The sequence below is a fragment of the Phodopus roborovskii genome, unplaced genomic scaffold (genome assembly GCF_943737965.1).
Source record: "Phodopus roborovskii unplaced genomic scaffold, PHOROB, whole genome shotgun sequence".
Taxonomy (NCBI): Eukaryota; Metazoa; Chordata; class Mammalia; order Rodentia; family Cricetidae; genus Phodopus; species Phodopus roborovskii.
In genome coordinates this window covers 21,426,622-21,452,099 of record NW_026126540.1, presented here as the reverse complement: position 1 = coordinate 21,452,099, position 25,478 = coordinate 21,426,622, and the positions used below count along the sequence as shown (strand labels likewise).

General features: G+C 54.6%; 2 protein-coding genes across 3 annotated transcripts; both read left to right on the top strand.

Moving 5' to 3' along the window:
* Positions 1 to 3,969: 3,969 nt before the first annotated feature.
* Positions 3,970 to 15,733, top strand: Pear1 (platelet endothelial aggregation receptor 1). Its single transcript, XM_051199014.1, has 23 exons — positions 3,970 to 4,104; positions 5,317 to 5,423; positions 6,065 to 6,169; positions 6,471 to 6,571; positions 7,114 to 7,206; positions 7,572 to 7,815; positions 8,306 to 8,426; positions 8,609 to 8,745; positions 8,830 to 9,042; positions 9,299 to 9,473; positions 9,556 to 9,676; positions 10,353 to 10,516; positions 10,608 to 10,710; positions 10,797 to 10,943; positions 11,111 to 11,236; positions 12,341 to 12,469; positions 12,576 to 12,704; positions 12,844 to 13,056; positions 13,223 to 13,311; positions 13,418 to 13,541; positions 13,692 to 13,766; positions 13,846 to 14,094; positions 14,550 to 15,733. Exons 1-23 carry the CDS (start codon positions 4,090 to 4,092, stop codon positions 14,699 to 14,701), a joined length of 3,132 nt encoding a protein of 1,043 aa, XP_051054971.1. The 5' UTR covers positions 3,970 to 4,089; the 3' UTR covers positions 14,702 to 15,733.
* Positions 15,734 to 16,302: 569 nt separating this feature from the next.
* Positions 16,303 to 25,373, top strand: Lrrc71 (leucine rich repeat containing 71). Of its 2 annotated transcripts, none has more exons than XM_051199015.1 (15): positions 16,303 to 16,659; positions 18,897 to 19,046; positions 19,128 to 19,256; positions 19,373 to 19,448; positions 19,656 to 19,733; positions 21,093 to 21,161; positions 21,325 to 21,484; positions 21,552 to 21,635; positions 21,707 to 21,796; positions 22,492 to 22,641; positions 22,829 to 22,922; positions 23,279 to 23,367; positions 24,382 to 24,496; positions 24,872 to 24,993; positions 25,114 to 25,373. In XM_051199015.1, the coding sequence occupies exons 1-15, from the start codon at positions 16,500 to 16,502 to the stop codon at positions 25,222 to 25,224; spliced, it is 1,677 nt and encodes a 558-aa protein (XP_051054972.1). In that variant the 5' UTR covers positions 16,303 to 16,499; the 3' UTR covers positions 25,225 to 25,373. The 2 variants fall into 2 exon arrangements, with proteins under 2 accessions (XP_051054972.1, XP_051054973.1); XM_051199016.1 differs by having other exon boundaries at positions 24,385 to 24,496; positions 25,114 to 25,372.
* Positions 25,374 to 25,478: the final 105 nt, after the last annotated feature.

Below are 25,478 nucleotides of genomic sequence, written 5' to 3'. Positions count from 1 at the left end.
CACCTGCCCTGGGTGCTGGCTGGTGCTAGGCACCCAGATGTGTGGGGGACGGGCCCTGTCCAAGCCAACGCTGACTCAGTGGCAGACAGCCATAGGTAGTGTACAGCTCAGTGGTGTTTTAATGCTTGCTTAGCATCCTCAAGGACCAAAGTTTCAATTCCAGTACTACCAAGTAAGCCCAGACCAGTGAGAGCCCCCTGTGGGCCTGGGCTGAGCTGGGAGGAAACATGGGTCCATGTCAGTGTGTTGCACAGCGGGAGAGAGACTGTGGGAGCAGGCTGGTGGATGCAGCTGCCACAGAGGGCTGTCCTTCAGCCCCTCCCTAGACTATAGTACTCTACTGTCAGCCCCTAGAGTGGTCCGGGTTAGCCAGCTCTACTTGTTCCCAGAGGAGGGACTGACTATGGTTGGGTCATCCCCCTGTGTCAGGGGCAGTGTTCCACTTGGAGCCAGCTTCTAAGCGGACTCAGGGAAAATGGCCAGGATTCTTCTGGGCCATGGGAGCCGTGAGTGTTAAGTTTACAGGACAGGGAAGGAAGGTGAGGCTTGAGTACTGGACAGCTTCTTGGTGGAGGCTGCTCTTGAAGGCTGGCAGCGACTGGACATTCTGAGGAGACTTGAACAGAGGTGGCTGCACGGTGAGAGCCATGTGGGGCTGTTGGCTTCAGTGGCTGTCACAAGACTAGATGCCTGGTATAGCTGGCCTTTCCTATAATGGAGATTCACAGAAGGTAGAAGTGGGCAGTGGCCAGAGCAGAACTGTACTGTTTTTTAGTTTTGATCCCAGCTCACTCTGTAGCCCAGGCTAACCTGGAATAAAATCATCCTCTAACCTCTCACCCCTCCCTGAGTGCTGGGATTATAGGTAAAAGCCACCTTGACCTGCCAGAATTATGCTTTCCTGGAGGTAATCTCTGGCTGGCATCAGGGAAGGCAGGCCAGTAGGGAAGCTCTTCTCCAGGCTGGTCCCAGTCTGGTGGCCGGACAGCTCTTGGGCAACTCATTTTACAGGACCCTCCAATGAAAAGGGCTGCCTCTCCCCAGGTGGTCACGGCTGGGGTGGGACTGGCTTAGATTGTGAGTCAGAATCCCTGCTGGCTCTCTGTTTCCTGATGAGTAAACAAGGCCTATGGTAGCCCCTCTAGCCTCCGTTTCCTGAGCCAGCAGCAGGCCAGCCTCTCACCCCGGCTCTGCTCCTGCTGCCCCAGCCTCCAGCCTGCCTTTCTCAGGCTTCCTGTTCCTCCATCCGGCAGACATGCCTGGCGTGCCAGAGCTGGCTGGGTTGGGTGTAGGAGGGGCCCTCTGTGTGTGTTTGCGGAGACCTTGGTGTGAGGTGCCCCTGGGCAGTCAGTGCTGGCAGAGCTGGCTCTTTTTGGGGAGAATGCAGACACCTGGGCTGGGGTCTCACCCTTGTTTGGGAAGGACTATAGCAAAGACAGCTCAGGAAAGGGCAAAGAGACAGGGACCACGAATGTCCGCCTCAGTACCAAGCTAAGCTGCATTGTGAGGGGGGCATACTGCTGGACTCTCCATGACAGCCTTGACAGGAAGAGGAGAGTGGAAGACCCACGAAAGGAAGGCGAGTGCTGCTGAAAAACAAGGGAAGGTGTGTGGAAAACATGCCAGGCTGTCAGGGAGGCTGAAATGTGCATGGAGCCTCATAGCCAAAGTCGCACAGCTCGTGATGGGACAGGACTAGACTCTCTGGACTGCAGGATGGGGGGCGGAGGTACCAGGGAGTTGGGTTTCTACTACAGATGAGGGAGGGCAGAAAATTCAGCGATCCTGCCCTGTCACTGGCTCTAGCTTGAAGATGCACCTGGCAGGCAGCCCGCCATTCTGGGGATCAGGTTCTGGCCTCCTCCCCCCTCCCCACTTCCTTTCTCCCTGTCAGCATTTTCAACCCTGTTTGTTCCCGGATCATCGTGGGGGTTCTTCAGAAAAAAAAAAAAAAACAAAACAAAAAACCAAAAAAGCCCTCCAGTTTTTCCTGGATCGAATGCAAGGGGGGGGGGGGGTCCTGGTCCTGTGGATGCTGGGTACAACTAATGTGGGTGGGGCAGTGCATGTTACAGATTGGCCTCAAGTGTGTCACCACACTTAATCTTTATAGGAACCTTGTGTTGGAGTATGTTACCGTTCTCTGGAGCCAGAGTGCAGGGGTCATTCCATGCTACGCCACTCCTCAGCGGGCGAGGGGAACTGGAAATAGGCCTGCGGGAGTTCCCACATCTTCCTTCCATCACTCCCATTTGCTGCTTTCTGGTTAAGAACCCTCTTAACCATCTACCAGTTCCCAGAGGCCCTAGACTCACTTCCTCCTCCCAGAGGCTGGGGTGTAGTGAGGGTAGGGGGCTCTTGGAGCCGGGGGCCCTGTGGGACTCAGAGGCTGAGAGGCAGGAATGTAGCTTGCAGCCTTGCAGGCAGGAAATGGAGCTGAGCCTGGCCAAGAGCCCAGCACTTTGCACGTGGAGGCGGGAGAGAAGAGTTGTTCGTTTCGACTGCGTTCAGCGCAGTTCCCACGCCTCTGATCATGTTCTAGTGGCAGCGTCCCCTCCCCTTCGCTGGTCCTGTCCCTGGCCAGCTCCCCACTCCTATAACTAAGGCTGTAAAGATATCAAGTCCCCGGGTTTCCTATTCCCTGTCCAGAAATAGAACTATTGGGAGGCCTCGGCTGCTGCCGGAGTTTGGGACCCCCTTCTGACAACACTGGCTGTAGGTATTGGACAGGCTCCTATATTTACTGAGTCTGCTTCCCCGGCTGTGGACTGGATAGTAGCACTCTGCGAGGGCTGACAGAAGCTTTCAGTGAAGTGTCCTATGGGAATCACTCACTCCATGCCTGACCCATCTCACAGCAATACCGGGTCACGTTTTGGCTGGGTGTGAGGGAAGGCCCTTTGTCAAAGCTGAAGCTTGGTGGGAGATGGAAATTGACTCCCCAAGGTGGGGGGTCTCCTAGGGCAGGGAGCCAGGAACGAAGGACTAAGCCCCTTAATGAGTGTACAGTCATAGAGGTTAGGTGCTCTGGAGGCTCATGGGATAGGCATCAAGTATACCAGCCCCGCCCCCAAGAGAAGCCAGCTTCAGAGGCTTTGGGGTCCTTATCAGGCCTGTGTTTATTTCCCAGGCTGGGAAGGGTCAGGTAAAATCCTTCTGCTTTCTGCTAGGACCTTCCCCTTCTCCCCTCCCTATTGTCCACTCACTGGTCTCTGCTGACCCTACATTGGCTTCTAGCCCTGGACAGAGCTGCTGAAACCTCCTCCGCAATGCAGTCCCACCCTGAAGGCCTTTGGAGGAGGGACGGTAGCCTGCCCAGAGTTGCTGTCAGTCGCCTCCCATTATACTGTGCCCTGTTCTGTGCAGGGCCCTCTTGAGCCCCCAGCTGAACTGAAGAGGGAGTTAGGGCAACACTTGATTGTACTTCTGGCCTGGGGGCAAGGGCAGGTGAAACAGGGGAAGGGCTTTATGCAGCCATAGCTCAACCTGCTTCACCTTAACTCAGTCTTCCTGAGGCTCCGCCCACCAAACCATGCTATGGACTCTAGGGACAGACAGGACAGGGCAGCTCACTGGCTCCCATGTCTGACTTCCGAGGTGAGACTGCATCCTGACTAGAGCCCAAGATTCTGGAAGAGTGGAATATGGAAAAGAACCAGAGTAGGGGCGGAGATGTGGAGAGTGTGTGGGCTCTGCCCACGGCCCTGGCTGCGGAACACCCTTGGGGGCGTGGGAAGAGCCAACCCTGTTGGTGGGCAGTGAGTAGGGCAAGGTTGGAGGGGGCAGTTTGGGAAGCTTGAGAGAAGGAGCTGACTTTGTAGGGGTGGGGGCGTGTTTGTGGTAACACCCACTAGATCAGGTTGTGAGTAGCATTGGGTACTTCTGACTATGGTGGGTGGGGCTCCCTAAAGCCCCATCTCCCAAGGCCATGATGCCAGCCCATTAGCCAAGCCAGCCAAGTGGCACCCCTTCACATCTAATGGGGGAGCAGGGGAGGTGGAGCACCACACTCCCAGCCAGGCAGCTGAGTTTCCTCTTTTAAGGATCTAAACCCCATGTACTGGGATCCCGGGACATCATCTGGCTTCCATGCTGGCGTCACTGGTGAGTTATTTGGTTGAGAAACAGCTGGACTGGAGGGTCCAGCTGGGCCCCAGGGGAGGTGTGGGGTGAGAGTCTCTAGGCCATGGAAGGAGCTGGGGTTCAATTAGGGAGCCTACTTTAATCTGAGCAGAAGGTGTCCTGGCTGAGCGGAGAGAATCATGATCTGCTGGAATATGTGGGTGGGGGCCGGGGGTGGGGCTGCAACAAACATTCCAGGGATACTCAGGGGTTTGGGGCCAGCAACTGCGACCTCTCTTCTCGGGGAAAAATTACAAGCAGATGTGGGTATCTCTGGAGAGTAGAGGGGAGTTTGGGCAAGTTTTAAAAACAGACACAGAAGGGTAGCCTGTAGCCATCAGCTTTTCCTGAGCCTAGGTGGTCAGAGAAAAACTCGTCCCATCTGGGGTCCTGACTTCCTGCCCCTGGGGAGAGGCCTAGGTGTGGAGATGAGGATCCAGGCTCCTAGAGCTGTCAGAGAAAGATGGACATTGTCCCTTGGAGCACATCAGTGGCTGTGTGGTCACCTAGCTGCAGCCCCACCATCCCCCCCTGGCAAGGACCTCCTGACAGGACTTCATTAGGTGGCTTTGCCCACACACAGTGATGGAAGCTTGCTTGTCAGTGGCATCTGATGTTGAACTGTCCTGGCCACTTGAAAGTTCTCTTGGACTGAGCCCAAGTCGGCTTCCCTTAGGACCGCCTTCACTGGTCCCAGTTCCACACTGTGGATGCGCTCCAGTGTCCTCAGCACTTATTTGCTAGGCTAGGGGTGGTCAAGCGACACTAGAAGTTGATATGTCGTGAATGGTGCTAGGAGGCTCTAAAAGAGATGAGCATGGCACCGTCCAGCGTGTGTGTGCCCGTGCGCATGTGTGCGAGTGCTCCTGCGTGCGTGCGTGTGGTGGGTGGTGCAGTTGTCAGGGAGCAGACAGAAAAGCAAGGTGTCACTTGAACCAGGCTGGAGGCACAGAATTCCAGGAAAAAAAACTGAGGGCTGGAGTCAGTGGGTTAGCAAGCTGAGCTGAGGCCTGGAGCCACAGACGTGTGCTAGGAGCACTGTTGGGTTCTAGGGGAGCTGGAGGCCTGCCGTGTGGACCAGAGGACCAAGGAGGCAAGTGGGCTGGTCTCTTCAGCGTGCCTACTGCTTGACTCTGTAGATGCATCCTTTCAGCCGCTGGCTGCGCTCTTCAGTTGCTGTGTGCCCTATTGCAGGCCTCTGCAATGCTGCCGCTTCTGCGTCTCCTCCTCCTGGCCCTAGGCCTGCATCTGACCAGAACACTCAACTCCAATGATCCTAATGTCTGCACCTTTTGGGAAAGGTGAGAAGGGCCCCAAGCTTGATGCTTGTCCTGGAGGGCTGGCTCCTCCTAGGAATCTGTTTCTGGTCCCTTTGTGCCCTTCCATGGCCTTTGGCCTTCCCCACCTCTGCCCTTGCCTCAGTCTCTGCCCTGTCTCTGACACTGATACCTGTCCTTGTCCCTGGATCCCTGTGGGAGGGGCTGGCTGGGGTGGGGGTAGGGAGACAGTAGGGGACAGGACTGGATAACAGGGCCCAGGGCAGAAGATAGCCAAAATGCTTCAGTCCATTGCTGCCAGCTGGGCCCACATTGAGCAGTCAAGTTCAATCTTCCCACATCAGAAGGCATGTGGGGGATGCAAGTTTGTGTGCGTATGCGTGCGTGTGTGCATGCGTGCGTGCGTGCGTGCGTGTGTGTGTGTGTGTGTGTGTGTGTGTGTAGATGGCTTTGGCCCTTAGGATGGGAAATAGCTATGATGGGAGGAGTTCTAGAACATTTCAGTTCTAGAAGGAGCCTCTAGGTAAGACACATGGGGAGTAGGGCAAGGAAGCCCAAATTCTGGGGTGCTGGTTTTCTACCCCGTGAAGCCTGGCCTTGGCTCTCTGTTGCACCCTATCGCCTCAGGCCAGGGCTGTCTTGGGCTAACCGTTCTCATTCCACAGCTTCACCACCACCACGAAGGAGTCCCACTTACGCCCCTTCAGCCTGCTGCCGGCTGAGTCCTGTGACAGGCCCTGGGAGGACCCCCACACTTGCTCTCAGCCCACGTGAGTGCTTTATCCTTCTGTAATCAGTAGCTGGTTGAACCCTGGCCCCTCTCAGAAACTTTGGTGCCTAGAGGACACTCTGAGCTCAAGGCACTCACCTGTCCATAGTGGGCACCCGTGTGTCCTGTGAAGGTGTGTCTGCTTTACTGTACACGTGTGTGGCTGATGTGAGGCAGAGAGGGAACACATCACGTCCCCTCTGACCCCCTCTAGTGCCTCATTGAGGTATGACGGGGTGGAGGGTAGAGGTGGGGCCAGGACCTCAGCTAAGAGCACTGATGGCATCTCTGGGCCACCGCAGGGTTGTCTACCGCACTGTGTACCGTCAGGTGGTGAAGGTCGACTCCCGCCCACGCCTGCAATGCTGTGGGGGTTACTATGAGAGCGGTGGAGCCTGTGTCCGTGAGTCTTGAGTTGGGTCAGGGTAGGAATGGAATGGGAGGGACCCATCGTCCGAATTTTTCCCGCCCTAGTGAGCGGTATGGTGCTGGTGGGTTGCAACTGTCTACTCCTTTGGCCAGTGGCTATAGTGGGGTTACAGGGCTACAAGACGGGCTGGAAATGGAGGCAGGATCTACTTTGCTATTGTCCAGTTTCTTGGTCCTAGTATCTGTGTGCCTATCTTCAGATGGGCCCCTGCCATCCTCCAACCCTTCACTCAGTTCTGTCACCAGTCCCTGGAGGCTAGCTCCCCAGGCTGACTCAGCCCCCCCTCCCCCTTCTGACCACATCTCTAGTCAACTACCACTTGAGGATTCTCCCACTTCCCAACAAGATGTTTAGATGTTTGCAGAAAGGGTTCAGGGAGCCTGGACCCCCCCAAGTTTTCAACAGAGCTGGTGCTTGGGGATCTGCAGGCATGGGAGGAAAGGGCTCCGGCTTCATAGATCAAAGATGGGAGGGTGGGATGAAGGCACTGTCTCATTCACCTCATCTCTGGACAGCACTCTGTGCCCAGGAGTGTGTCCATGGTCGCTGTGTGGCTCCTAATCAGTGCCAGTGTGCACCAGGCTGGCGGGGTGACGACTGTTCCAGTGGTAAGTTGTCAGTGACTCAGGGGTGCGTGTGTGTGCGTGCGTGTGCGTGCGTGTGAGTGTGTGTGCGTGTGAGTGTGTATGTGCGTGCGTGCGTGTGTGTGTGCGTGCGTGTGTGCATGTGTGTGTGCATGCTTGTGTGTGCGCATGTGTGTGTGTGCATGAGTGCGTGCATGTGTGTATGTGCGTGCGTGTGTGTGTGTGTGTGTGTGTGTGTGTGTGTGTGTGTGTCAGAGTTCATTGCTGTTAGCTGCCTGTTCTGGAGATGTGGTAGAGGATATGGGTGTGTGGGATAAGAGACTGGGTTCCACCTGGAAGCCAGGGACAGGCTAAGTACCCGGTGACTCCCTCCTATTTCTCTGTCCCAGAGTGTGCCCCAGGAATGTGGGGGCCGCGGTGTGACAAGCTGTGCCACTGTGGGAACAGCAGTTCCTGTGATCCCAAGAGTGGGGCATGTTTTTGCCCCTCCGGACTGGAGCCCCCCAACTGCCTTCAGCCTTGCCCTCCTGGCCACTATGGTCCTGCCTGCCAGTTTGGTTGCCACTGCCATGGAGCATCCTGTGACCCCAAGAATGGAGCCTGCTTCTGCCCTCCAGGAAGAACAGGACCCAGGTGTGTGATGAGGCCGTAGACACAGGACCATACATGAGGGAATGATGGAGTTGAGAGACCAAGATCTGAATCCAGCTCCTGCTGGGTCTCAGCCAAACAGTTACCACAGTGAGAAAGAGAGTGTGTAAGAGGGAGAGGAAGAGAGAGAGGGTGGGGAGAGGGAGAGGAAGAAGAAGAGAAAACAAGTTGTTAAGGGAGGCTGAGTTGAAGACCTGGGCAGAACTGCTTGCAAGGCCACATGCAGAAAGGGTTGTGGTGTTACTCTCCAGGGTAGAAATTTTGTAATAGGAGCTGGTGTCAAGAGAGGGCCACCTGAGCGGGGAGGAGGCGCACAGGAGCCTGTTTGCTGGGGCAGACCTGCTGCTGCGTCGGGGTGTCCTTGCCATTTACCTGCCCCAGAGGCCCCTCCTGTGCAGGCAGCCAGCCTTGGGGGAAAGGAGGGCCAGTTGAAGGTTCTTCCTATGACACTCTGACTCACCCTGTTCCACAGCTGTAATGTGCCCTGTTCACAGGGCGCTGCTGGCTTCTTCTGCCCCAGAACCAATCCTTGCCAAAATGGAGGCGTTTTCCAGGTCTCCCAAGACTCCTGCAGCTGCCCTCCTGGCTGGATGGTATGAAGGGTAAAGCCTGTGTGCATGGGGTTGGGATTCCCAAGAGAATTCTGAGGGTGGCTCTGGTGAGAGCTCCGGGCCAGTGTTTTCATAAGATGGGGTTTCAGGACCCTGGAGAGGTTTGAGGGCCTTGAGCCAGCAGCCGTGAAAAGGGGATTGAGTGACTTTTCACCCACCCACAGGGTGTCATATGCTCCCTGCCCTGCCCAGAGGGCTTCCATGGACCCAACTGTACTCAAGAATGTCGCTGCCACAACGGCGGCCTCTGTGACCGGTTTACTGGGCAGTGCCACTGTGCTCCTGGGTATATTGGGGATCGGTGAGTATGTGGCTCCGGGGAGCAGGGGTGGACTAAGAGGAGGTGGAGCCCAGTTCAAACAGCCGTTCTTAACCCGGCACCCAGGTGCCGTGAAGAGTGCCCTGTGGGCCGCTTTGGACAAGACTGTGCTGAGACCTGCGACTGCGCCCCTGGTGCCCGTTGCTTTCCTGCCAATGGCGCGTGTCTGTGTGAACATGGCTTCACAGGCGACCGCTGCACTGAGCGCCTCTGTCCAGATGGCCTCTATGGTCTCAGCTGCCAGGAGCCCTGCACCTGTGACCCGGATCATAGTCTCAGGTGGGCTGTGGGAAACATGGTCAAGGGAGCTAGGTTCGTGTTTTAGATTCATCAGGGAAACCGAGAATACCAGGGTATAACTAAGGGCATCGATGCCACAGAAGGATCGGGGAGGAGGGTTTGGGGAGGGGGCGGGAGCGGCATGGGTATCCCTCCTTGCCCAGCCTGCCTCTTGGGAGGATTTCGGTTCCCTGCTAGGGCTCTACGGAGGAAGGGGCTCTATAATACAGTTCTCGTGTCCCTCCTGCGCCCACAGCTGCCACCCTATGCACGGTGAATGCGCCTGCCAGCCAGGCTGGGCGGGCCTAAACTGCAACGAGAGCTGCCCACAGGACACGCACGGGCCGGGCTGCCAGGAACACTGCCTGTGTCTGCACGGCGGCATCTGCCTTGCAGACAGCGGCCTCTGCCGGTGCGCACCCGGATACACGGTGAGGCTGGGCCCCACTATGGGGAAAGGAGGAGTAGAGTGGGTTCTGAACCGCCCCTCACTCGTGCACCCTCTGCTTTCAGGGACCTCACTGCGCTAACCTATGCCCACCGGACACTTACGGGATCAGCTGCTCCTCCCGCTGTTCCTGCGAAAACGCCATCGCCTGCTCCCCCATTGACGGCACATGCATCTGCAAGGAAGGTAATGGACTAGGGTCTTTGGGAGGGGCGGGCTGGGCTGGGGTTGAGGAGAGCACTAACGGGACAAAGCTTATTGGAAGTGGGCCTGTGGGAATGGATCCAGGCTTCCGGGCTAGTTCCTGCTAGAACACTGTCGTCTTTCCTCATCCTCCCCTTCTTCTGCTCTCCCCTTTCCCACTTTTTTCTCAAAGTTCAAACACCCATCCTATCTCAGCCTCTGGAGGGCTGGGATCACAGGCAGAGCCCAAATGCCTTAGTCATTTTGCTTTTCGCTGGCTACAATCGTCATACATGTCCTTAAAAGGTACAGACCAAAAGCTACCTCTAAGAAGAGCATTTCCCACCCTCAGTTCTATAGAAATGCACTGTGACTGTGCCAGTGAGGTCTTCTGAGGGCCGCCACTGTGGCGTGTTGGCAGCCCTTAAGATGGCTTCAGGTTCAGTGTTAGACTTAACTGAGGATCAAGTCTTCAGCCCCCGTTTCTCCCTGTTATCCCACAGATGGCCTGGTGGGGTCCTCTATGAGCTTGGGTTTGTTGCCAGCCTCCTCTTTTCTGTAGGGGAAACAGACGAGGCCCAGGTGGGGCGGAAGATGGAGGAGGCGGCCCAGGCGATCGGTCAGTGGGAGTCTTTGAACTGTTCACGTGCTTTGTTCACGTGCTTTTCTCCCTCTCTAGGTTGGCAGCGCGGTAACTGCTCTGTGCCCTGCCCCCCTGGTACCTGGGGCTTCAGTTGCAATGCCAGTTGCCAGTGTGCCCATGAGGGAGTCTGCAGTCCCCAAACTGGAGCCTGTACTTGCACCCCTGGGTGGCATGGAGCTCACTGCCAGCTTCCTTGCCCGGTGAGTGATCACAGCCCACCCGCCTGGGGGAGGGGAGGGCACAGCATCCCTCAGCTGACGAGCCTGCTCTTCCCGCCTTTTGCTCTTCAAGAAGGGGCAGTTTGGTGAAGGTTGTACCAGTGTCTGTGACTGTGACCACTCTGATGGCTGTGACCCTGTTCATGGACACTGCCGATGCCAGGCTGGCTGGATGGGTGAGCATTCTGGGTGACTAGGTGTTAGTCTGTTATGGACTTGGGCGTGTACTCCATGAGAGATGACCCTTAGTTGTCCCCTGCAGGCACACGCTGCCACCTGCCTTGCCCAGAGGGCTTTTGGGGAGTCAACTGCAGCAGTGCCTGCACCTGCAAAAATGGGGGTACTTGTGTACCAGAGAATGGCAACTGTGTGTGTGCACCAGGGTTCCGAGGCCCCTCCTGCCAGAGGCGTAAGGCTCCCTATACTCCACCCCCTTCCGTTAGCAGTTCAGATTCAGGAGCCCTACTCTACCCCTTGGGTTCTGCCTCTGACTGCCATCTCTAGGACAGTTAATCCAGGGGGAGGTGGGAAGGGTCTGGTCAAGGCCCCCCAGTCACCATGCTTCCCTTTCCCCAGCCTGCCAGCCTGGTCGCTATGGCAAACGCTGTGTGCCCTGCAAGTGCAATAACCATTCTTCCTGTCACCCTTCGGATGGGACCTGCTACTGCCTGGCGGGCTGGACAGGCCCTCATTGCTCTGAATGTACGTAGCAGCCTGTGTAGGAGCAGGTATGCCTGCTGCTTGGGTGGCTGAGTCCTGGAATCTCAGTCTCCCGGCTCTGGGCAGAAGGCCCCCTCACCAGTCACCTTACTCAGTGTACAAGAGGAAAAGTCCTTCGTGCTGGGAACTGGATTTAGTGGAAGATGCAGCAGTGAACATGTCAGCAGGGTATTTATGGAACAGCAGGTCTCAGGAAGTTCCCCTTTGGACATATTATTTTTTCTTCCTTTTAAAAATTAATATATATATATATACATATATATATATATTAAACTATTAATTTACTCTTTGGAAATTTCATACACATCGATGATGTGTCTCAATCAAATCACGCTCCTACTCATGCCCCCTAATCTGTCTTTCTCCTACCCAAGTATCCACTCCTTGGGTCCAGTTCGTTTGCCTGTGAGGGTTCGTTTGCCTGTGACTGGAGCATGTGTTCCCCTCTCCCAGCCACCATGGCTGTTTTATATCTTTCTCACATTATTTTTATTGTGTGTCATCTCCCACATAGCTCTATGGCGATAAAGAGATGACTAGTCTAGGCAGCGGGAGCATGTTTTGAAGGGAGAAACTGCTCAGTGATGGCTGGCTGCATTTCTGCAGTCCGCGCACAAAGGAAGTGCTCCTGGTGAAGTGTGCATTTGTTTCCTGTTGCTGCTGTTGTGTTTTCTGCATGGGATTTGGTAGCATCTACTATGAGATTATATACTAGGATCACTCACACAGCTAATGGGTTAGGCTGGGTGTATTAGCAACACATCCGTAATCCCAGGCAGGAGGCAGATGTTTGGAAAGGGAAACAACAAGCCCAGTGCCCAGCTCTCCAGGGGCTGTTGGGAAAGTTCTGGTTCCCCAGCTCTTGGTACATTATTTCAAAGTGGCTCTTAGGAAGTCAAGAGCAGATATTAAGTGGGTAGTGGGTCAAGATGGCTGGAGATGAATATTTGAGTGGCATCAGTGTGTAGATATCCTACAGAGCCTTAGTATCTCCAAGCAAAGGCCAAGCTGAAGACTTCAGAGATACTGAGAGTTCATGCAGAGGGGATGGCCTGGCCCTGCCTGACAGCCCCTTGTCTCCTACAGCATGTCCTCCAGGCCACTGGGGACTCAAATGCTCCCAACCCTGCCAGTGTCATCATGGTGGAACCTGCCACCCCCAGGATGGGAGCTGTGCCTGCACCTCAGGCTGGACTGGACCCCATTGCTTGGAAGGTACCAATAGAAAGCTAACTCCCTGACCACACCATAGCCCTTATCCAAAAGGAGGATGCTGTTTGCTGGCTCTGTGGCTGCTACTTGTTTCCTTGGCTCTATCCAGGCTGCCCTCCAGGAGTATTTGGTGTCAACTGTTCCCAGCTCTGCCAGTGTGGTCCTGGAGAGAGGTGCCACCCAGAGACGGGGGCCTGCGTGTGTCCCCCGGGACACAGTGGCGCGCCCTGCAAGTTGGGTGAGTGAGTTCTTGGACTCTTTGACCCTCCAAGGTTCTGTGACTCAGGGTCCCCATACCACCCCTGTTGTCCTTAAATTGCACCCATGGTCATTAGCAGAACCAAGGTGCCAATCTCAGTGTCCACTTCCTCTCACAGGAAGCCAGGAGTCATCTACCGCAATGCCCACCTCTCCTGTGACCCATAGCTCGCTGGGTGCGGTGATAGGCATTGCAGTACTGGGGACCCTTGTGGTGGCCCTAGTGGCACTGTTCATTGGCTACCGCCATTGGCAAAAGGGCAAGGAACACGAGCACTTGGCAGTGGCTTACAGCTCTGGGCGACCGGACAGCTCGGATTATGTCATGCCAGGTGAGCTCGGGTGAGGCTTGATTGAGTGAAGGGCTGGGGTGCTGCTGACTATTCCCTCATGGGGTGTGGGGTGGAAGAATGGTTGGAGTCGGGGGGGGGGTCAGACTGCTGTCATCCTGGCCTCTGCCTGCTTCTGAGCTACTCTGCACCCGTGTTTGTCCTGCAGATGTCTCTCCCAGCTATAGTCACTACTACTCCAACCCTAGCTACCACACCCTGTCTCAGTGCTCTCCGAACCCCCCACCCCCTAACAAGGTCAGTGCATTGAGGGGGTGAGCTCCGTGTGTGGGTGGGGGTGACTCACTTCTCAGGAGAGCCTCAAGCCTGCCTGCACTCTCCCTGAGGCATCATCCCCCATCAGGTTCCAGGCGGTCAGCTCTTTGTCAGCTCCCAGGCGCCTGAGCGGCCAGGCAGAGCCCATGGACGTGACAGCCATGCTACACTGCCTGCAGACTGGAAGCATCAACGAGAGCCCCATGACAGAGGTAGGTGCTCGGAGGCAGAGGCCGGGGAGGGGAATGTGTGCGGCCTCATCGGCAGGATCATCTTGCTGCGGTTGGGATGGGGAAGAGCCTAGTTCCAGAAGAGGCCTGGGAAGGGACCAGAGGTCTGACTTCTGTTTTTCCTTTCTTCAGGCTCCAGCCACCTGGACCGAAGCTATAGCTGTAGCTATGGCCACAGGAAAGGTCCAGGACCACTCTGTCATAAAGGTGTGACTAGAGAGACGAGGAGGGGAAGGGAGGCTGGGTCAGTGCCTCCAGAAACCTGATTTCCTTCCCTGACCCTTAGGTCCCACTTCTGAAGAGGGGCTGGGGGCAAGTGTTATGTCGCTGAGCAGTGAGAACCCCTATGCTACCATCAGAGATCTGCCCGGCCTGCCTGGGGAACCCCGAGAAAGCAGCTATGTGGAGATGAAAGGCCCGCCATCAGTGTCTCCTCCCAGGCAGCCTCTTCATCTGCGGGACAGTCAGCAGTGGCGGGGGCAGCAGCCACAGAGGGACAGTGGCACCTATGAGCAGCCCAGCCCCCTGAGCCATAGTGAGCGAGCCCTCCCTGCCCCCAGCAGAGGCTACAGGGCACTGGAACCTGGGAAGTGGGGAGGGAGAAGGGGAGGGGAGAGCAGGGAATAGCGGCATGGTGTGGCAAGAGCGAGGCCTTTGGGTGGTTTGGTCTCAAGCCAGGCAGGACACTAGGGGAGTTACCCTGCTTCTTCAAGCCCATTCGAGTATTTGAGAGGGTGCTTGCACTGGGTAGAGTTAGCATCCAGAAGAGTGGAGACCAAGTTGTGGGACAGTGTCCGCGTGTCCTTTGAGGTGGACAGGTGGGGGTCACTGAGTAGCAAAGGGCTTTGCTCAGAGCCAGACATGCAGGTGCTTGGTCCAGCCGGCCCATGTGTATTGCCCTTCACTTCTCTATGGGTAGGAAGAGCCTAGAGTAGGAGGAGAGCTAGGGAAGGTTGAGGGGTCACCTCATCCTGTCCTCTCTGTCTTCAGATCAAGAGTCTGTGGGCTCTATGCCCCCTCTTCCTCCAGGCCTGCCTCCTGGCCACTATGACTCACCAAAGAACAGCCACATCCCTGGCCACTATGACTTGCCTCCGGTACGGCATCCTCCATCACCTCCACCTCGGCGACAGGACCGCTGAGGAGTCAGCGTGGGATGGGATAGCACCTGTATACCCTGGCAGGAGCAGGGACTGGACCAGCAGGCCATGGAGAACACATATGACAGAGTGAACAGAGAGACTGACGATGGCTCTCAGCTTCCACCAAGGGAGACACCAGCTGATAAACCAACTCCCTTTCTTCAACCCAGTGTTTCTCACGAGGCTCCGTGGACACAGCTGGTGGACTGAATGATGTGGTATATAAGTCTGATTTTAGATTGATTTTAAAAATGTGTCGGGTGCCTTTTCTGTATGTATACCCAGGCGGGGCTGTGTGTGTGTCTAGTTGGCTTCAGAGGGTGCCGGGCACTGGCTCTGCGTTCGCATGTCTCGTGTAGCTAGCCTCCAAGCTAAGCTAGCTCCAGCAGCAGGCCCCAGCAACCCGCCCATTTGGTAATCCTCCGTGTTTGTTTTTGCTCCGATGATTGCTCCCTGCCTGTGGTGTTTATCCTCCTGGTACTCCTTGGGCTACACTTTGTCAACTTCCCGTGCCTGCCTCTCCTGCCCAGTTTCCCTCTTGTGGAGTGAAGGTTACCTGCCGCCCTTCTTCCTCCTCCAGGACTGGCGCGCCAGAGCTCAGCCTTCCTGGGTTACCTGTTGACTCTTGCTTGTACCCACTCCATCCCACGTCTCTCTTTCGTAGCTGCTGTTTTTCTCCACACACCCGCAGGAGGCAGGGGTGGTGCCAGGCAGAACTTGGATTTGTTTTATTATTTTGTTTTTTTACACCTTGTCTCACTAAGTAGTCCTGGCTTTGCTGGAACTCACTGTGTAGATCAGGCTGGCCTTGAACTCAGAGGTCTACTTCTGCCTCAAGTGTTGGGTTTAAAGGCACGAGCCACAGATAGCTCAGGCTGCACACTGATGTGATTTCCATGTCACTAGATTAGCCTCTGCCGCCCCCTAGTGGGGGAGGCGGAACGCAAGCTGCCTGGATGCAGGGCTCCATGTCTGTTCACTGTTGGTTTCTCTTGGCACACGGTAGTCAATAAATGTTCCTTTAAAAGCTGACTGGCTGAAAGACAGCTCCAGTGATAACTGGTAAACACTAGTACCTGTGTTCTCAGTGTCCGTCAGAGTCTAGTTTGGAGGTGTCAGAAGTAGCTTCCCTGCAGGGAGCAGCATCGGTGCTCCATGAACTGGGGTCCATGTGGTGGTACTGAATGAGGTGCCGAGCTCCAGGAAGCCAAGCGACTCCAAAGGGGCCCAGGACAGCGAAAGGGTAAGGATAGGACCTCTTGGATCAAGTCAATCAGACTGAGCCTCCAGTCAGCTGAAGAGGAGAGAACTCAGAATCGGCCTGGACAGCTTGCTTGAGCTCTTGGCACTAGGGACTCAGTCTAGAGAATGAGCCTGAAGTCCCCTTCTGAGTGTCCACCACCCACTACCACCGCCCTGCTCAGTGTCGCCTCGGCTTCCTGCATCTCTGTGAGTAGGGACTGTTAGATGCTCGTGCCCTCTGCCCTAGGATCCATGGATCCTAGGCTGCCTGAGCTCTGCTGTTTACACAGACCCCAACAGTACCAAACCACGCCCACTCGCTCTGGACGGGGCAATCAGGCGCCCGCCCATCACGTGCGTGCGCTCTGTGCCTCTTCACCGTTGCTCTGGCCACAGCCCCACCCAACCAGGCTCAGTTGTCCTGGAGAGGGACTCCTAGATCCTGCAGTTGTACAGTTGCTGGCCAATTGGATCTGGTGAGTGGATAATCTCAGTGTGAGGTCCACAGAGCCCTGTCTCATCTTGCCTGTTACGTGAGGGGCTCAGAACCACCAGTATGTCAAGTGAGGCGAGCGCTACAGGGACCTCACCTAGGACTCCACGTCCTGGGGCCCAGAAGTCATCAGGTGCAGTAACCAAGAAGGGGGACCGGGCTGCTAAGGAGAAGCCAGTAACTGCCCTGCCTCCAGTGGGTGAGGAAGAGCCAAAAAATCCCGGTATGCGGGCAGGGCTGGGGTTGGGTTAATCAGAGCCCTAGTGTTTGGCTTGTTATCATTATTATTAATTGTTAATATTATTATTAAATGAAGTCTTGTCTGGAACTTGCTATGTAGACTAGGCTGGTTCAGAACTCAATTCTTTCCCTGCTGAGATCAAAGTGGATCTCCTCATTGGTTGGCCTTAAATAATACACATTTCCTGGGGATGCTGACATGCATCATAAGATGTGACAAGACATCCCAAAGAAGACCGGTGGGGCGGGAAGACCCCATGCTGCTGTGGGAGGGCTCTTGAACAGGGCTCTATAGATAACTCATTTAGTCCACAGTTGAGTATCTGCCCTGTGGCCATGGACACAGTTCTGCTTCGACATATTTAAAGAAAACCATTAAAGTTGGATGAATAGGACTCTGGCTTTTCTTGACAGAACCCAATTTTCACCAATTAAGTACAAAAGGGAATTTGTCAGAAGGTGTCTTGCTACAAAATTTGGTGCTTTTTCTGGGGCCTTGCCATACCTGGAATGGAGATAAAACAACCTGGGAAAAGACTCCGATGGTCCACTCTTTGCTGGGTGCCGTTTTTCTGGTTCTGCTAGTGGTCAGGGACAGGCATCTTATGAAGAATTGGAGAAAAAGCATCTTCCACAGGCAAGGCAAGATGTCACTGACTTCTCTGGGCACATAAAGGGGGCATACTTGTAACCCCAGCACTTGGAATGATGAGGCAGGAGGCACTTGGGTTCCATATAAAACTTGGACTGTATATGAAGCAAGACTATGTACCAAGGAAGTAAAAGGGAACAGGGAACACGGAGAAGCGAGGAAGCAGAGAGATGAGCTGTGACTGAGTAAGTAGCCCAGTCCAAGGACAGTGGTAGTTGGCACAGGATAGTGAGGTTGCAAGAGGGTAGGTTAGACTCCTGGGAGGTAGAAGTGAGTGGGTAAAGGGCTGGAGGGGGTAGGAGAGGGAAGCAAGGGGGTGAGGGACCCAGCATCATTTAGTCCCAGGTTTCTAGCCTGGGATGCTAGCTGGGTGGAAATGGGAAGAAAAATAGGAGGAGCATGCAAGGCTGGGCTTCAGGAGTGAGGCTCAGCTGTAATGAAAAGGGGCAGGGCGAAATGGCTTTGGGAACTGCTAGGGTGTTGGGATGTTCAAACCTGAGACTCCCCAAGATGGGTCAGAAGTGTCTGAAGAGGTGCAGAGACGGCCCTGGCAAGGATGGCCTAAGCAGCTGGCAGATGCAGGGGAGAACTCGAGTGACAACCGTACAGGGACCCTGAGTAAGGGCAATGTGGAGGACACAGACACTTGCACACTTGCCACTGTATGGCCTGGCAGATGTGGGTCTCACCATGGGGTAGAGATGCCTGGTAGCTGTGTAGATTTAGAGGAAACTCCATCTGATGGGCCATTTCTCAATCTGTGTTGGTGTGGGGTGGAGGAGGACAGGAGTAAGTTTCTTTGAGATCTTTCCCATAGGGAATAAAATCATGAGTCTGGGCATGGGCTCAGGAGGGTGTTTTAACAAACTTGTTGGGTAATTCCTATGAATGTTAAAGTTTGAGGGGCTTTGCTCATGGGAGGTGAGTAATGCCAAGAAAGGTGATGGCCACACCCAGAGCCAGTTTGAGCATGCACAGGGCTATGCAGGGGCCTCCCAACTTCCCTGGGTCTCCTACTGTTAAATTGGTAAATTGGGCTAACTGGTTGAACATTTCCCATGGGCCCACATTTCCACTGACAGCCTGGTACAGGGACAAAGCTCCTCACTCTTCCTCAGAGTGTTCTGTGCCATGCAGTTTCTGGGTAACCTGGGACCAGGTTCCCTACTGCACAGACACAGAAGAGGTTCAACTGAGTGTCCTCTGCCAGTGGCCTGTGTGCTGCTGTAGGGTGGTCGGTGTTTGGCACAACTCCTCATTTTCAGGAACCCTTTTGGGGGTGTCAGACACCAGCTTGCAGAGCCTCAGGATGGTAGGTGGTAGGCAAGACTGAATTAGCAGAGCATTTTACAAACTCTGGGACACTGACTAGCAAATATACTATTAAAAAGAAAGTGTTAACAGGTCAGCAGCCCTGCTGGGCAGCACAGTCCCCTTCTGCGAGCTCTTGCTTTCCTCCAGTGTTTTTAGCATTGGTCTTAGCAAAATAGCTTCCACTTGGGGCTGCTGTGAGCATGGAGGTTCCTGCTGCACTGAACGCTGGGCTCACTCCGCTGCCGCCCCTGCAGAGGAGTACCAGTGCTCAGGGGTCCTGGAGACAGACTTCGCCGAGCTCTGCACACGGTCAGGCTACACGGACTTTCCCAAAGTTGTCATCCGGCCACGGCCCCACCAAAACTTTCTCCCTTCTACCTCCATATCAGAAAAACCCACCCAAGGTGAGCCATAGCCCACTCAGCTCCCTCACTGGGTGGGGCACAATGCAGCTGTGGATGCCCTCACACTCCCCCGCCTTCTAGATGACCAGCGGCTGTCAGCATCCTGCAGCCAGAACAGCTTGGAGAGCAAATACGTGTTCTTTCGACCTACCATTCAGGTGGAGCTGGAGCAGGAAGACAACAAGGCAGTGAAAGAGATCTACATCCGGGGTGAGTGCCGCCCTCCCAGGCCCCCCTCAGTCCCAGCTGAGCTTTACCACCCGCTACTGACTCACAGTAGGTCACAGGTCCCTCCCTGGCCTGAGAAGCCCTTGGCTTTTCCTCAGGTTGGAAAGTTGAGGATCGGATTCTGGGAATCTTCTCCAAATGTCTGCCCTCCCTCAGCCAGCTGCAAGCCATCAAGTGAGAGGCACTGTGGGTGGTTAGGCTCTAGCTAGGAGGGAGGGAGAGGGGGGAGGGAAGGAGGGGGAGGAGGGGGGAGGGAGGGAGAGGGAGGGGGGAAGGGAAGGAGGGAGAGAGAGAGGGGGGGAGGGAGGGTGTGCCTGGGGGACTGTGGGAAGGGGTTTCCTATGGGAGGCCGTGCCCAGCATTTTCTATTTCTAATACTAGCTTGTGGAAGGTGGGGCTGACGGATAAGACCCTGACCACTTTTATCGCCCTTTTGCCTCTCTGCTCCTCCACACTCAGGTCAGTTGTGGTCAGGCCTAAGGGCCTGGCTGGGGTGTATGAGGGGAAGCAGTTGTTTAGAGTTAGCAAGTCCCATTTGTAGGTCTAGGCTGGCATCTGTGTGGAAATGGGGCTCAGGCCATGTCTGTTGGGTGGTATCCAGAGCCCTCTGAGGTCCCATCTCCTCTCCATCAGCCCCACCCCCTCCTTAGAGATCATCTCCCCTGTTCCATGACCCAGTACAGTGAGCAGGGAGAGACGGGCCCATGACCAGAAGCTGCTTTGGGCAGTGTGGGGAGGTGGGTGTGGAGGGATGGCTCATGCAAAAAGGGAATGCTGCCTACCATGTGAGTCTGTGCAGGAAGAGCTTGGAGCTAAGCTAGCCTTCTAGGAATTGCGGGGTGGATGGGTAGGAAGCAGAGCCAGGGTTAAGACAGCTACTCAACTGTAGCTAAGTAACTACAGTTGCAGTGTGCTGTACAAAGGACAGAGCTAACTTAGCTGTCTGACACTTTTCAGTTTCCTACAGGACCCTAGTCATCATTCTTGCTTCACAAATAGTACCTCTCAGTGCCATCCACACAAGCTTTCCTTCTATGAATCAGATGGATGCTCCCCGAGGGCAGGGGCTATATCTTTAGCTGGGAAAGTAGAAACAAATGAGCTAACAGAAAAAGAACTGTGAATTCATTATGTAAGAATCAGCCATATCCACATAAGATGATTTAAAGTGAATTGTTTTTATGAAACAAGGCAGCCCAAAAGGCTGAGAAATAATTATATGCCATGGGAAATTTCTACCCATTGGTTTCTTTTTCTTAGGACTGTGAGAGAAGCAATTATCTCTTAGAGAGTCCTGTAGTGATTTATTATTGTGTAACAAAGTCACTCCAAAATGTGGTAAACCGACCAGTAGAGCCAGGTGGTGGTGGTGCACGCCTTTAATCCCAGCACTCAGGAGGCAGAGGCAGGCAGATCTGTGAGTTTGAGGCCAGCCTGGTCTACAGCGGGAGTTCCAGGAGAGCCAGGGCTACACAGAGAAACCCTGTCTCAAAAAACCAAACACAAACACACAAAGAGCTGTTACTAGTTCTAGCTGTACCGCAGAGGACAGGATTATATAGCACAGGGCCTGGGTATCCAGAAATAGGACTCAGTGAAGGGCATCTTAGCAACCACTGTACTATATAGGTCATCTCCCATGGTCATGCTTCTGGAATTTTAGCCGGGAATTGTCATAGATGTGCTTCCTGTATTGGGGGATATTCTTAGACTCTTTTCTAGATGTTCCCCAAAGATCCACACTTCCACTCGATTCCCCCACCCCCCTTGCATGGCCTCAGTGATGATTCCTAGACCTCAGAGCCTTCTCACTCTCAGGAAGGTATCCCTGGAGGGGAACCCACTACCGGAGCAGTCCTATTACAAGCTCATGGGACTGGACAGCACGTGAGACGTCTTGACTTCACTGCCCTTTCTTGGCCTGTCCCCCACTTGAAGTTACCTTACCTCTACTTGTCCCAAAGCACCTTTAACCCTGCCCACTCATGTCCCCAAGAGGTACCAAGCCCCATGAATACGGACCGGTTCTCCCTCTCCCTGCCTGCCCCAGGATTGCTCACTTGTCTCTGAGAAACAACAACATCAATGACCACGGGGCGCAGCTCCTAGGCCAGGCACTGTCCACACTGCACAACAGCAACCGGACCCTTGTTTCACTGAACCTAGGATTCAACCACATCGGGGATGAGGGTGCCGGCTACATTGCAGATGTATGTGTGGTTGGGCAAGACACATGGGGAGGCTGGCTTGCCCTTGGCTTACAGGTCTATCTTCCAGGGCCTGAGGCTGAACCGCTCTCTCCTGTGGTTGTCCTTGGCACACAACCGCATTCAAGACAAGGGTGCACTGAAGCTGGCCGAGGTGGGTTTGCACGCTGGGCGGGGCAGGGATCTGAAGGGGATGTCTGACACTGGGAGCTGGCCTTGCCTCAGGTCCTGCGCCCCTTTGAGCTGACTCACAGGGAGGTGGTGGAGCGGAGGCGCCTGCTGCTGGAGAAAGGAACGCAGGAGCGGTCACGATCGGTGGGTGAGGAGCTACCTGGTCCCAGAAAGGCTGCTTTTCTGCTCAAATTCGCTCCATCCTCTTTCCCTTCTGGATTCTGGAGGCCCAGGGTCTGCCAAGCCCAACTTGGTGGGCTAACTACAGTCACTCTGGCAGTTAGAGTGTTCTTAAGAGAAAAGATACTATTCAGGTCACCTGGGTTTGCAGTCCTCCCCAGACGTCACCAATTTCCGATCACTGCCTAACCTGAGTCTCAACTTTCCTCAACTGAGTAGGGTAACTGTTAACTTTCTTCATACACTTGAGGGATTAAATGAGTTACTATGCAGCATTTGGAATACTGCCTAGAACTTAGCTCAACAAAAGCTGCTGACTGAGCATAATGTAAACCTTGTCAGTTAGGAGGCAGATGAAAGATGAGTTCAAGGACAGCCTGAGCAGAGCCTCAGAGTGAGATGCTGGAGGTATAGGACGATACATAGAGGGCTTGCCCTGGGTTTGATCCTAGCACTGCAACAAATCAACAACAATGACAAAAATAAAGTGCGTCATGTCCCCCTCCTAGGATGAAAGCCGGAGCCTTCATCTCATTCTCATCCTTTCTGGGCTCCTCCTTGCCAACAGCAACTCTGTCCCAGACCAGATAATAGGCAGGGAGATGGGGAAGGGAAGGCTTCTAGCTACTTCCTCTGCACCCTCCCATTTGTGAACGCAGCCTTCCTCCTCTCGACACGGGGACTCCAAAACAGAACGTGAGAAGACACAGACCATGGGGATCAGCACTGTTGCCTTGGTGGACAAGCCAGAAAAGATTCAGACAATAAAAACGACCAAGGGCCTGGGCAAGAAAAAGGAGAAGTCCGGGGTAGGTGTGTTGGGCGAGAGGGAACCTTGGGCCCTGAATGGGCAGAGGAGGAGTTTCCATGGTGTTCAGGGCAGTAGGAAGAAGGCCAAATGGATTTGGCCTTTGAAGGTGTCTCTCAAGCCCAGCCTTCAGATGCTCTCCCTCTGGGAGGCAGGATATCCATTATGTCTTTTCACATCCTTCATAGGAAGTCGTAAAGAAGGAAGAGAAGACAGGCTCGGGGCAGTCACCCACACAAGGAACCCCTAAGAAAGAAGATGCCTCAAAGGCAGGCAAGGGGAGTAAGTGTGGGCATCCTTCTATGGGAATCTTCCCCACATGGAGGGAGAGCCCTGTCAGCGCTGGAGCCAGGTTTTGGCCCTGCTGTGTCTGCCAGGAGCTGGGTCTTGTTTATTCCTCACTTTGAAATAATGAGTGACACTCCACTTGGCCTAGATATTGTGACCCACTACCATATCTTTCAGGACTGGGCCTCTGTGGCTGTCCTCAGAAAAGGAATCCATCCAGCTAGACGGGAGCTCTGCAGTTGTTCCCATGTTCTCCCCCAAGTCCCTGCCTTACGAAGCCCCTTTCCCTGGGGAATTTGGGTGGTACTGGGGGTCTTCTCTGTGCATTCTGGCTCCTCTTCTGGTCCCAGAGGTAACCATCCCTGAGCAGAAGATGAGCAAGGGAAAAGGGACGAAGACGGGGAGCAAAGAGAAACGCAGCATCCTCCTGGAGTCTGAGGTAGGTGGCACGCAGGGATGTATCAGCCAGTCTCAGTGCTTTGGCAGCTGTCTCCGTAAGCCCACTCCAGCCCACACGGGAATCCTATCTGATCTGTGCGCACCGTGGAGATGCCACTCACAACTCCCCTTTCTCCTCCTCCCCATGTGGCAGGTCCCTTTCCCTTGGACCTGCTCTGTTCTCTAAGGGCTTCAGCTTACCAGCAGCCCCTCCAACATTAAACAGGGGCAAAGGTTACTTTTGCCCCTTAGGTGTTCCCTAAGGCACTTTGTCACCACACTGCCCCATGCAGTACCCTAGTACCCTCCTTCAGACCTTGGCCTACTTTGTTGCTGGATCCCCTTTCATGCTTTGTGACTCAACCTTTCTTAGGAAGCCTTCCTGGGCCACCTGCTTCCTGGCTCCCAGCTCTCCCAGTCCTCCATCCTGTCATCTCTGTTCTCTCCATGAGGAGACTGCGCAACCCTGTCACACACTCCTGCAAGGGAAAGCCCTGTCCTTTTATAAGTCCTTCCTGGCACCCAACACAAATTCTGGCAGAAGGAAGGAGGATGGCTTTCTACTCCCCATGTTAAAGTCTTTGCCTTTGTCTTGGGCAAACTGCTCCTTCTCATCAGGACCATCGGACTCCCAGCTGCTCTTTAATGGAAGGGTTATAAATCCTTATTAAACCCCAGTCCCATGTGGACCCAGGGCTCCAGGGCCTTTGCCCTTGCCACATTCATCTGGATGTCTGTACACCTTCAACTCGTACTCCTAGGCTGCCTCTTTTAAGGTCTACATTCACACAGTCCTCTGCTCTCTAGGGCACACCACATTCTTGTTTAATCCTCTGGCTCCCCACACCAAGGAACTTTTTGAGGGTATGGGCTTATTTATCTTTGTTTCTCCAGCACCTAGGACACTGCCTGAATTCTAACCAGTACTCAAAACCTGTATGTTGAATGGATGAATGAATGAATGGCCTGATGACCAGCTCCCCTCTCCTCTGCTGCAATTAGTGTTCTGCTTTAGCAGCTGGTTGTTGAAGCTACAGAGATGGTTAACCCTCTCCTGGAACCTGTGGAGCACCGAGATGGGAAGGTTTTCATGCCTGGGAACAAGGTCCTTTTGCACCTCAACCTCCTCCGTATGTTTGCAAGCCTTACCCGTCCTTCCTGGGACTACCCAGGCTCCACCCTGCTAAGGGGTGCCACCATAGCTCCATGGGGTGTTCTTGATTCTTAAACACGTTGAGCAGAGCATCATTTTGTCAGACCCATGGGGCTGGAGCTTAGAGGAAGTGCTGGGTCAGGGATGGGATCCAGGGCAGTCGTGACATGAGTAGGATAGGGAGGCGGGGAAGAGGAGTCGCACGGGGAAAGGACATGCGGGGAAGGCGTGAAGTAGAGAGAATAGGGACAGAGGGCTAGTTCAGTCAGTCAGCCCTGCCTGGTGAACTTGGGGGTGGGGAGCCAGGCTGGCAGGTGTGATGCCAGATGCCACGGTCTGTGCCTCCTCTCAGGAAATCGGATCACAGAGGTGGGGCTGGAAGGTTTCCTCACTGCTGTGCAATACCAGGTTCAGGTATCTAAGCCCAGGACTTCGTCCAAGGGCCCCTTGGGGCTGCTGTGGCTGTCCCTGGCGGTGAGTTCCTAGCCCATTTCCAACCTTTGTTTTCTGTATTTACCAATGCCACGACTGCCTTCCCCTGCTGAGCAGCTCTAACACTGTCCTGAAAACATAATGTTCCCTTTTACCTTTCAGAAAAACTGCTTTGACCCGCAGTGTCCAACATACACCATGATTCAGGAACTGATGCTGCCAAGGGACCCTGTGAAGGCCAAGGTCAGGGAGGAGGACGCCACAGTTACCTAGGCCTCCCACGGGTGGCCCTATCTTCTTGGGAGATATCTTGGACCAGTAACAGTCTGTTGCTGCACTATTCTTTGAAAAATCACTCCAGAACTGTTTGGAACATCTGGGCTCTTGAGTCTGTTCATACTGCCTGGCTAGATGTGGCAGAATGGTGACCTGAATCACAACCACGGCTCTGTTGGGGGGGATGAACCAAGCTCCTGGCTACAAAGCCAGGGCCCTTGCTCTACCTCCCGAGTGTCCCAACAGCACCC